Source organism: Lepisosteus oculatus, chromosome 9 (assembly GCF_040954835.1).
Source record: "Lepisosteus oculatus isolate fLepOcu1 chromosome 9, fLepOcu1.hap2, whole genome shotgun sequence".
Classification (NCBI taxonomy): domain Eukaryota; kingdom Metazoa; phylum Chordata; class Actinopteri; order Semionotiformes; family Lepisosteidae; genus Lepisosteus; species Lepisosteus oculatus.
Genome location: NC_090704.1, coordinates 11,677,359 through 11,690,102, shown reverse-complemented (window position 1 = coordinate 11,690,102; position 12,744 = coordinate 11,677,359). Strand labels below are relative to the sequence as shown.

The 12,744-nt window shown below is 35.2% G+C and overlaps 1 protein-coding gene across 4 annotated transcripts in view; it reads left to right on the top strand.

Moving 5' to 3' along the window:
* nek7 (NIMA-related kinase 7) overlaps positions 1-12,744 on the top strand; it is a 65,046-nt gene that overhangs the window by 22,507 nt on the left and 29,795 nt on the right. For all 4 annotated transcript variants that reach the window (XM_015355610.2, XM_006634872.3, XM_015355609.2 and 1 more), the window contains 4 exons: positions 1,761-1,901; positions 6,529-6,591; positions 8,977-9,087; positions 12,093-12,201. In XM_015355610.2, the coding sequence (XP_015211096.1) occupies positions 1,779-1,901; positions 6,529-6,591; positions 8,977-9,087; positions 12,093-12,201 (406 nt within the window). In that variant the 5' untranslated portion in view covers positions 1,761-1,778. The remainder of the gene's footprint in view (positions 1-1,760; positions 1,902-6,528; positions 6,592-8,976; positions 9,088-12,092; positions 12,202-12,744) is intronic.

The following is a 12,744-nucleotide window of genomic DNA, read 5'->3' as shown; positions in this document are numbered from 1 at the left end:
GTCACTCAGCCATGCTGCCCTTTGAAGGGAGGCCATGGGGCGAAAAGGTGCCGCAAATGGGCTGTGAAGTTTACATACACTGCCCACTGTTAAACAGATTACCTCTAATGAAGTGTCTAATGCTCAGGCCACATCAGCCTAATCCTTGCTGGCAGCTCGTCCCTCGGCTGCCAAAAAAACCACCACCCTCTGGCCTTCTCTCGCCACTGAGGCCGCCAAGCGCAGGGAGGTGCCCGGCGTTAATAAAGCAAGACAGTGTGCGATCTGACATGCAAATGTAGGTCATTGCATATGTAAATGTGTGATTACAAACCTGCATGCCAGAACACATTAGTGAGACTTTGCTCTCAGCATGCGGTTGTCACACTGCTTTAGAGGCTCATGCTAACATTTGTCAACTTACCATGCAGTGAGTGAAAGTAATTCCCGGTCTTAATCCCAGAAACTGTATTTCAGTCCATTGGTGATCCACATACATCTTCCTGCTCCTGGTTCTCTATGAAATCCACTCTACTAATTGGATAACACAATTCTTGGGTTCATCATTTTTATCAGCTGTCAAGTTAAAAACAGAGAAATGCTTAAATTGGCTCCCCCCACCCCCCCACCCCACATCCCCTGCCATCGCCGTTGAAAACTTAAATTATATTTATTGGCTACTGCCAATGATAACACTGTAGTCGTATGGTACACTGCAGGATTTAATTTGCATACGGCTCACTGTCAATGTCTCTTGCTGACGTGGTGTGCCTCACTGTGCAATTTTCCTGATTTCTGGGGCTCTGTCATCTGAGGAAAAAAAAGTCGAAAAAGCCAATTCATATCCCACATTTAAGCCAACTGATATCTTGAAATGGATCCTGAATTCTGTGCTGCAGTTTAGGACGTTTTTTTTTATTATTATTATGGTAGTAAAAAAGACATGGATTTATGTATTGGAGAAGCAAGTGTAATGGTAGATGCTACTACTGTTCCCCCAGGACTTGTTTTCATGCTGCCTTAGTTTAGCCCTGAATATAATGGAACTGAATGGATCTAATGCTGTACTTGTGCTTTACAAGGACTTTTCTTAAAAGTTGTTTTTTTTTCTGCCTTCAAGGTTATCCTATGGCGTTCTTGGCACTGTCACTTATGACATGTGGCTTTCTGATATCTGTCACCTTTTGTTTTCACGGTTTTATACAATTAAAGTTTACAAAAAAATCCTCTAAAGGTCAAAGTTTTGTTGTTTTTCAGATTATATCCAAAGGGCTAATTCTGAATATTGCTTAGCTTTTAATTTTAGATCTCGAGTGCCAGAGTGCCACACGATTCCTTTTGAAAGCACTCTGGGGGGTTTGTTACTAACTGGTCTAACATAAGTCACTTCAAAGATAGAGATGTCATGCTGTTTTGATATGCTGCAGCAGACAATAGAAATGAAAATGATACTAATATTATTGTATTTATGCACTGCTCATCATTTTTAATGCTCTCCCCTTTATATTTTGCTTGCCTTTTCACTTAATAGTATACTTTATTCAGATTCTCTTAATTCATATTCAAGAATTTGGTTCTAGTCTTGACTGAAAATGAGGCGAAAGGTTTATTTTCTAAAACATGATGTAAATGTGGTGGTGAAAATGTTGAACGCGGTGCTAATGATTTTAGAAGTACTCCCGATCAATATGTGGCGGATACACAAAATGTCTGATGGACGCTGTGCGATTTGTTTCTTACAGAACTCTTGCTTTGTTTTTGTGTTTTTTTTTCCCATACAGAAGCCTTTGCAGCCAGATATGGGGCACAATTCACTAGCAAATTTTCAGATTGAGAAGAAGATTGGACGAGGACAGTTTAGCGAGGTTTATCGAGCAAGATATTTGCTAGACAATACATCAGTAGCTCTGAAAAAAGTGCAGGTAAGAGAAACAAAAAATGACTACTGTGTTGTTTTTCTGTAACTCCAGTTGTATTAAATACAGTGGTTCTCCGTAATACTAGGCAAAATGTAAGCGATACACTTCTAACAAGTCCCAAGTGCTCAGAGTGCAAATTAGTCATCAATTATGAATGTTTTTTCCTTTTCATTCTCCTGCTGTTCTGACATTGGTCTTTAAAATTGATGGTAACACAGTGTTTAGAAAAAATAAAATTGATGAAGACAACTTAAATTGGTTTAATTACTTTTCATTTTGCTTCATATTATCCACAATGTTTTGTTTTAAATATTCCCCCCCTCTTTACATTCTGCAATCTTGTTTCATTCATACTGTATATAGTATGGTGCATTGCACTGCCTCTTTTGATGCTGAACAGCAACCATAAAAATAAAATTCAGTTTGGTTGCATTTGCAGTGTTGTCCTGGCAAGAAGGAAGACTATCATATAACCTACAGCTTTTTCTACAAATCAAGCTAGAAGCCAACAAGCAAGAAATTAAAACTACTGAGTGTAATCCTTACAGTATAAATACAGTATTTTTTAAAATGGCGAGTAGAGATTCTAACCTAAGGGAATGTAGGAGTTATGACAATCTGCAGTATATGTACATAAACGCGTGCAGTATAACTGGAAAAGATTCTAAAAATATAATTTCATGTCGTTAAGCTTTTGTGGCTGGCATTCGTACATGTGAAAAAGCTGAGAATACGCAAGGAAAAGAAATTGCTTTCAAATGACCATGCAATAAATGTCTTTAGATTTAATGAGAAATGTGTTAAAGTAATGTACCACATGTGTGCTGGAAAGGATTAATGGAACAAATAAGTTAGATAAAAGACAGCCTTTCCATACATTATAAATGCATATGATGATGTGTAAAAAATTGCTGTAACTGCTGAGCTGGTCTTTGCTCACGATTACCTTAACTCAAGTCACACTATATGGAAAGTGTAAGAGTGCTTGTTCTCTGTAGTTTCAGTATGATTCAATGTTAGTGAGTGTATGTATTCTACGTGTGCATTGCACGATAACCTTACAAGGATGCTGTTTTCTTCCATTATGAAAGGAAAAGACAAAAATATTCGTGTGAAACGTACATCATCTGTCAATACCTACATCCAGTTTAATTCAGAATTATTTTATCACAAGGTAAAAAAACAACAGAATTCGTAACAGGAACCTAGTTAAGGTCAGCTGATACTATTTAATGATTTCGTGAATGTAAGGCCTTAGATAGTAAACTTACATTTGGCTGATTTCCACTGGTTAAATATTTTCTTCTTTTTCTAATTAAACTATATACACAAAAATCTAGTTAAAATTGTTTATAGAGATGTTAAACAGGTTCACTTAGTTCCATTTAAATTTTGGATCACTAAAGGCTTGTAATTAATAATAGGTCGTTTTCCAGATTTTACAAATCCTTTATGATGTTAACTGTGACTTGATAATTGAGTCTCCCTCCAGAAGAAAATGCAAAATGTAATAGAAGGCCAATTACTATTTTTATTTTGCAGTGAGGAAGCTGTAATAGGCAGCTTGTTTGCAGCGCAGAATAAAACATTGAAAACGCTGCAGTCCCCGTACTGAATGTGAAGCATTGAATTTCTCGCATCTTAGATACCTTCTTTTCCCTTGTAATGCATTCCTTTCTTTTTGAAAGATATTGGGATTCGTGGTAGGAATAAATAATAATCTAGTTTCCCATGGATTTGTAAACCACCGATGTATAAAAAAAAAAAATAATTGGCAACCAAAAGATTAAAATGCATAGTTACTGCTGCTTCCTTCAGCCATGCGGTGTGTACTGTTTGCAACATAATCCCTTATTCAGTGCTCTAAGGGCCTGATGCTGTCATCGCTGGGGGTTCATTACTGTTAATGATGGCCCTGACATGAAGAAACTGTTTCCAGGTATTCTCCACTAATGACATGCAGATAACAAGCATTTAACAATGCTAGAAGGTTTCCAACAATTTGAAGGCATTCCGTCTTTGACTGCAAGTTATAGTATGGATTTCATTATGCCATCTTAAAAAAAAAAACTACACCCTGACATACAAAAGGCATTGACACTGCAAACATGGAATTGTTTAAATAAGCCGCATCTAATACACACACCTCAGTCAACACAAGTGCAGTTCATCTGTGTCTATATGTGCAAAGTCAGATGTCCATAGTTTTTCATGCAAATCTGCATGTGAGAAAAAAATGACATTTTTAGTAGACCTAAGGCATATTAATATCTAGAAATTGGCAATCACACAAAATCTTTTATTGTGTGATTTATTTGCCAGTTAATTTTGCTTTTCCCTTAACTGCAGCTGTAAGTGGGTAACGCCACAATCCCAGTAATATTCTTACTTACTACTTAGTCTAGTGACCAAAATGCTTATTTTCTTCTTACTGTGAATTATCTTTCACGTGACCTTGTGTGCCAGGTTTATAAAAGATACCATGCTTGCCTCCAGGTATTAGTGTTTAAAGAAGGAAAGTATCCAGTATCTGGAGTAAGTATACTTCTCATTATGACATATAAGACTAGTATTAGTATATGCCAGTATAATGATTACTGAAAGTAACCATACTTTTGTGATCTGTAATACAAATGACCAACTCATATGATCTCCAAGCGAAATTACACATGTACATTTTAAAATGAGAATAATCCAGAGATGTTAAATATTGAATTGTATCCTTATTAATCATAATTTATAATAAAAGGGCTGTGATTATTATATAATACATGTCTGTCTGATCTGTGGGATAGATTGGTCTTTATTCAACAACTGAGTAAAATAAATGCGCGACCATATTTACAGTCATTTTTGTGAACTGTAGCATGGAAATGCTAGTTAAAATGAGCGCTATTATTGATCAGTGTCATCTGTAAACTGTGCTTGAGGGATCAAAGAGGCAAAACATTCAAGGGCCAAGGTGGTAAGTGAAAAGAGGCGTACCTTGTTTTGTAATTACGCATTAGTTTTAGTACTTTTAACGGAGAAACAGAAATAGCCAAAGGCAAGTTTAAAGAAATGCCACATGACAAAAAAAATAAACACCAAAAACATAAAACGCCAAGAATTCCTTGATCAAATACTTCCTCATGCAAGCAGGTGTGGAATCTTGGCTTGGCCTTCATATACAACTGGTTCCACTACCAGTACTACCAGATACACTTTGTCACAGAGCGTTTGCTCATTTCCACCAACACATGCAGTTAAAACACTATATTCAGGTTATTAGTATTAGTAGTGTCTATTCAGACATGTCCATTCTTGAAACAAATAAAGCTCAGTTTTCAAAATGTGTCATCTGTCTATGACTAAAGTTCTGTTTAATGTTCTCAAACTATGCTGTTGTGAAATTCTACCTCATTCAGTTGACAGCAATGTTCTTTATTAACACTGTTGTAATGAAAATAAATAAAAGCATATGAATTATGATTTCCTGTATGGTATTTATCTTTTACTGTTTTAGTTTTTTATTTTTTTAATACTAACACTAACCTTGCAGGTGTGGAAACTGTCAGTTGTCCTTCCCTTCCAAGATGACTGCTAACATTGCAAACATTTATGATGTTTTTTAGGTTAAGGACAAGATGAAGTAATATTAAATGTGCCATTAAAAAGGAAAAAGCAGTTAAATTAGAGAAATAATGATTTTTCCTCTGAGGTCTTTTCTCTGAACCCCTTGGGAAACTGAACCTGTTAAAATAAAAAATAAAAAACAATGTAATTAACATCCATTTTGGTTTTTTTTCTTAAGTCAGGCCTGATAGGATTAGTAAAAACACTGAATTATGATTATTTTTCTATAAAGAGGCAATTTCTTTTACATTCTAGTTCCTAATTATACCAATTCTGTGATATGAATGTATACCTACACAGTCTAAAAATACAGTAGATACTATTAGACTATAGGAGAACAAACTGCACACATAGGTATATCTATTCTGTTTGAATACACACATACTGCACATGTGTGTGTTCACATATCCAGTATGTGAACACAATGTCTAATGTGTATAGCAACAAAATTAAATACCACGGGCAACATTAAGTAATGTGGTTTTTTAAAGTGTTCAGAATACATAGTTATATTTATGTTAATCTTGCTATTAATGAGTATGTGTTTTTCTCATGCGTAAAATAATGTTGGCAGAACTGTAGTTCACTATAGATCGGAATGTTACTGACATATAAAAGAAAACAGTATTGTAAACAGTAAAGCTTTAAAGAATTACCTTGAACTGCTTATTAATGTTCACTTCATTTAGTTTTTGCTCTTTTCTTAATGTGAAAGTGCTCTCAAAAAACAGCTATACACGCTGTGAATGACGTCTTCATTAAAAGGCAGGGTGAGAAACGGCGCAATGAAAAAGATATTTTTAAAAAAAGGATTTTTCAGCTCTAGGTTGAGTAAGATTAATTTGGAATATTCTAAAGTAAAGGAGATGAAAACGAGCAGATGTGCTACCCTGTATAAATGCAGACCTTATCCAGGTGTGCATTGTCGTGCCTGTGTCTTTGTATGGCAATGCTTCTTATACGCCCGAGTATCCTGAAATGCCATAACACCACTTTCCTTTTGATCTTTTGATAGATATTCGACTTGATGGATGCCAAAGCTCGGCAAGATTGCATCAAAGAAATAGATCTCCTTAAGGTAAAAAACTAGAGGAGCGAAAAAGCGGCATCGTGTGTTGTATTATGTTTTCTAAAGGTGCCTCAGCAGAGACCTAATACTAGAGAAAAACAATTGATCTGTACCAGACATACAGTTTCTTGTGAGGCGAGTGCAGATCACTGGCTTCTATGTGTCATTCCTTGAGGCTGAGATTGACTCTTTTTTTAATGCCAAAAACTATAGTTTTTATCTGTCTCAGTAATATTTAGAAGGGGAGCACTGAGCATTGTAATGGAAATTTAGCAGACTCCCTTATGTATCTCTTCATGTTCTTTTTTCTTTTCTTTTTTTTTTAAATCCAGCATTTTCATTTATCAAACCCCTGTAAGCAGGCTCACACAGGCATGCATACTAACTAATAAATTAATGACAAGCCCAATAAAGCAAAGCTTTCCGTGATCAGAGGCTTCTTTTGAACCGTCCTGGTTAGGTGTTCTTAAATACAAAAATACCCATTTTATTGGCATGTTAATTACTCTGACCCAGATCACTGTCCATTTGTTCCTCAACACTTGATTGCTTTTGTGTGCAGCAGATAAAATTTACATTGAACTGTCACTGAGAGTTCTTGTCTGAGGGTGCTAATTAATTTGTCAGAGTTGCTTTTCATGCTACGTGGTGTACAGGTTTTTTGGTTGCGTGGGCCAGTGTCAAGGTGAGGAGTCAAACGCACTTGATAAATCTATGTGAATGCCTCGTCACATACCTTAGCAACACTTGACCGTTTGGCATTGTTCTTCACCGCAAAGCTTCTCAGGGATTAATAGGGTAATGCACAAATCGTGTCCCGTGTTATTTCGGCAACTTTGTTTTTTGCTAGCAAAGGCTTTTAGCTGACTGGTAATTGGTCACCGCACCAGTCTTCTTCACACAATTGACAAGTTGTTGTGTGAAACGATAGGAAGTGTGTGCTACATCATCAGGCAAGACAAAAACCCAAATCAAAGTAATAAGATCAACTAGCAAGATAACTTCAAATTGTGGTCCATGAGCCATTTCGTATTTTCATCTGGCTAGCAGTGTATAGTGTTGTGCTTTCTGTTAGCTCACATTGGTTTGCTGTGTGGTATGCCCTACCCACAAGATCTTCAAATGTTCTGGGAGCAAATGCTAAGCATTTTTATGATATTTCAATATTTAATGCGCTGGAAAATGTTACTCAAATTAAGATGTTTGGAGCTGAAAACATTCTGTTTTCAGTTCTCGCAATGCTTTTTCATTGAAGGAAAATATCTTATCTCACCTTGAGGCCCACCTTAGAAATTGGTGTCATTAAATATATTTCACTGAAAGAAAGGTTCATTATAGGTAAAAGCAGTGTCCATACTTTTACTTGAATCTACCGCTGTTAGTTCTGTTTTCAGTATTAAAAGATAGTGTTATATAAGGGTTTGTTTTCACAGACATTTGTCACAGTGGCTTTCTTGCTGTGTAACCCTCAATAGTAGTGAAATATGTGGCTCACAACTTCCATTACCACTGGATCCCAAAATGGGGTCAGCATATAGAGGGCCTTTAATTAAAGTAAATTGTTTATTTTGGGAAGCTTCTGCCTTCATTTCTAAGTGCCTCAGTGAAGGATAAAAAGAAATGGTGATGAAATACTTTTGACACGTTGCAATCATAATCCCAAAGTATATTTAATAAATTCATTGGAGTATAATATATGCATTCCATTCCTTTTCATATCAGTTTTGAGCATGAACATTTTTTTAATAATGCTTCCTACATGTCATGGCTGATGTGAAGTCTTGGTTTTTGCTTCCTGGCTTATGACATCTGACACTGAGTTTTTTTTCCTCTGGTTTGTTTTCTATCGATGTCTGTTTTTTCTGTGTACTATGCTGGAAGTTGCAAATCACTGACCAGCCAACAGGAAAAAAAACAAACAAACTAAGCCATAATGTACAACTGCCCTATTTACTTTCGGCAATTGTTTTTTCTTGAAATGTCACTCATATCTGTTGTATAAAGTGTTAAAGCTCTCTTATTGGAGGTTTTATTTTTGAACAGCATTTGACATTTCCATCATATTCATCAATGTGGAAATTGCATTAAAGGTCTCTGTGCGTTGCAGCTAACCAACAGACATGCCAACTTTTTTGCGCATTACATTATTAAGAAAGAATTTCTAATTTTGGTCTTTAAGGAACTTATCTTGCTGGAAGGTTGTTGTTTTTTTTGGCCAAAAGCATATGCCATTCAAGCTCTTTTTTGGGGAAAAAATAAACTGTCATACTTTATATATATGCTTTGGCAGTTATTTTTCCCACTCTTCACTTTTCGAAGGTTCTTCAGACCAACCAAGTCTGACATATTAAATATTTAAACAGTCAGTGATACTTCCTCTATTGTTATTTGCAGCAATTGAACCATCCAAATGTAATTAAATATTATGCATCATTCATTGAAGACAATGAGCTAAATATAGTCCTGGAACTCGCAGATGCCGGAGACCTTTCACGAATGATAAAGGTAGGCAGCCCAGTTTTCTATATTTGTAGTACAGTTTCTCACAGTGGGGGGAAGGTTTCATTTTATGTTTATTGGAAGTGAAATGAGTACTTTTCCAGGTATGCTTGGTAATTTTTTAATTCCAAACAGAGATGTTATTGTGTACCATAAGGCAAGTTGCAGACGAAGAGTGGAGGACGTTATTTTAATTGCCTTCATTCAGGTTTTGCTACTTTTGAAAATGTAACTTGTGAATGAGTGACTTCACATTTAAAAAATAAAAAAGAATTTGTGTAATTCATGTTACTTTAAACCAAACAAGTTTAATATACAATCTCTTCACCAGAGAAACTTGAGTGCAATAGACATGATTTGTGATAACTACAGTAATACAGTACTGTGAACATTACTCCTTGTCCATTCCTGACTGGGGGATGGGATTATTCACTGTGCCACCTGTGGGACTACAGTGATGTCAAACAAATTGAGCTCAATGGGCCAAATGTTCTCATCAATGGCCTTTCTGGGAAAAAAAAAACAACCCAAAAACAATGTTAAAATTCTTTGGATAGGAAATGCGCAGTTTCAGTTAGTTGTACTCTTATTCTTAAAATAAGAATCTTTAATCCTTAAAGATCGATTTTCACATTGAAAAAGTAATGTGCTACAAAAATGTTGTACATATAAAGTAAAATATTGTCAGTACAATTCTTCAGAAGTGATTACTTAGTCATTTATACCTGAGTATTGATTAAGAAAAGAATAATCTGAAAGGGATTCTACCAACATAGACTTTTGAGAAGTCATGTTTTTAAGACCAATAGGAGTGTATCAAAGCACAGCAGACAAAAGAGAATTCCTGACCTCTGACAAATATTAATCTGCCCTCCTGGGTGGACAAGTTACACTAAAGAGCTTAGGTGAACTTCACTTTTTTTTCCTTCTTAAATCTCAGAATCGTAAAGGTACAAATTAGGCTTTAGCTTTGCACTATAAAATTTATATGAGGCATATACCGTACCATATGTGAAGCGGCAGTGTTAATGCATGAATTTAAAATTTTTATTCTTTTTGATTTATGACCATTCCAGAATTCAAATTAAATCAAATGGTCCTTCATTTGCATGCACTTACAGAATATTGCATGTGCTGTGTTTGTTTTTAAATGCATAGAGGGCCAATATGCACCCCATTGACATCAAACAACCCTCTGATATGCAAATAGGGTGTTGGGAAGAATAGATCCACAGGCTTTGTTTGGATGCGGGCCAAGGTTCTTGTGCTGAATATTACATTCAGGATCGGTTGAATTATTTGCATGAAAACAGGTTAAAATAAGAAAAGTGAAAAGAGACAATGGAGTAATCAAGCACAGTGAAATACTTAGAGGTTGATTCCATTATCTACCAGTGCCTATATATCATTTTGTATAAAATAATAACCGTCAATAGAAAATGTAAATTAATTTTAGGTACCTAAATCTTCTATGTATGATATATAATAATTTTATAAAAAGGCAGGTAGTGCAACATAAGAAATCTAAGAAAATATTCTATCAAGATATTATGTATTGCATGATTTGAAATGATAGCTTATAATTAATTATAATTAAGACCCATTACCTGATGTTGTATATCCTTATCAAATAAACTGCTGTCTCTCAGTTTCTACAATGTGTCAAATTAATATCGGGCATTTTCTGGTTTGTAGGAATTGTTTAAGATACTGTCATAAGACTGTTTCAGTTTACTAACAAAAAACATTTAAAAAAATCAATTCAGTGTTTATGCTGCTTATTTTTAAAATGTTCCTTTAAAACATGCCGTTCATTTAATTTTTCCTGTTTTCCTCCAGTAGTAGCAGTAGTAGAGCAATAAAGTTGTTATAGGGTGTACAGTATATTGTAATGTTACCCTTGACCATCAAAACCTGCTTGGACAAGGGTGTCTAGAGCAATATTGGCGCATGCACCATTCAGGGTTCAGTTTTGACCTAAGTCTTTTAAAAACAGACATGCTGTCTTTCTGGAAGATGAAAACAACAAAAGCGTCCTCTAAAAATGTAATAATTTTTACAATGAGGAAATATCTTTCTACACAATTAATTAATCCGCCATTTTATGCCAAAATGACTGTAGTTTATGCATAATTTGGACACTTTTCTGGGGCTGGGGGTCCTGTGGAAGGTTGTAACGAGACACAGAGATAGACCCATCTGTGGTATGGATAATTGACATAATACAGTGAGATCATTTTTCTATAAACTACATTATTTTGCATTCTTTTCACATTAGATTATATTATAGCATCCTGCTGAGTAAGTTCTGTTTTAGTGAAGCTTAAGTGGCCTCCTTTTTTTTTTCTTTGAAGAGGCAAGAAAATATGCCAGACCCGAAAAGAATATTTTGCTACAACTAGACACAGTGGAAAAGTTTGAGAGTGTGGGTTATTTTATGCACCAAGGAGTTACACACCAGATGTGAGCATTTGAAGATAACCACAAAAATGGATTTTCAGAGAATTCATGTGCTTTCCATTGCAGCATGTTCAAAATGAGAAGGTTTTTAATAAAGGTCATGGAGTGAAAGTTCTGCCTTAAATTAAAGAAAAGAGACATTTTGGTGTTGGGGAGACAATTAAAAGATGTTTGCTTAGTACACAAGCAATAGCAGATTTTGGCTAAGTAATACACCACTTATCATTAAACTTTACTGACGAGTGTACTGCAGATGAAAGTCTTGACAAGTTATTGGAATATAAAGTGGGAGTAAATAAGCTACTAAGTATTTTTTATAAGAAAATTCCATTAAAAGTTATATTTTTGGTCCTCTTGTTTTTGTTTTGAGCACTTGACATGCTGTCTTACATCTTAAAGCCTTCTGCTTCCTGTCAAAAAATGTAATACATTTTTATTATGCTATTAGCACAGGTGCAGTGTAGCTAATTAATAAAAATGTTGTCATAATGCTGTTTTTTTTTACTTTGTTCTGTTGACACCTTAAGCTTTCACTGTTTTCCTTCTTACAGCATTTCAAGAAACAGAAGAGGTTAATTCCAGAGAGGACAGTCTGGAAGTATTTTGTTCAACTTTGCAGTGCCTTGGAACACATGCATTCTCGGCGTGTCATGCACAGAGGTATTTCACTCAAAGAAATACGCTGAAAAAACATTAAGACCTTAGGATACACTGTTTACATGTCGTGAAGTACACATCTCTTTCCTAGACCTCTAGTATATATATAATACTAATAGCATTGTGAAGTTTTCTGGTGCTGTTCTCTAAGTAATAGTTTGCCAATAGTATATTTGCCTGTGGTGGTTTTGCAGTTGTCATAGGGGGCATAATTGTATCAGTTTTAAAAAACACAGTGGGGCCAGTAAACAGATCATTTTGTTTTAGTTCAATAATTTCCCCTAAACTGCTTGCACCAAGAATTGATTGAAATGTTTATGTTTTTTTGCTGAGGTGGCAACCTTTAAATCCTTAGTTCTTGGGCAAGTCCATTTACAGCTGAGTCCACTGAGTTGAGCTCAAATTAAAAATTAATATTCTCTTGAGCTGCTGAGAAAAAAAAGACTTGTTGCAGACTTGCAATTAAGAAGCTGCAAACAAGTGGTAGGCTATAGTGAATATGAAATTAAGTAATTGCTTGTTTTTTGCATTTTTTACATAACATTT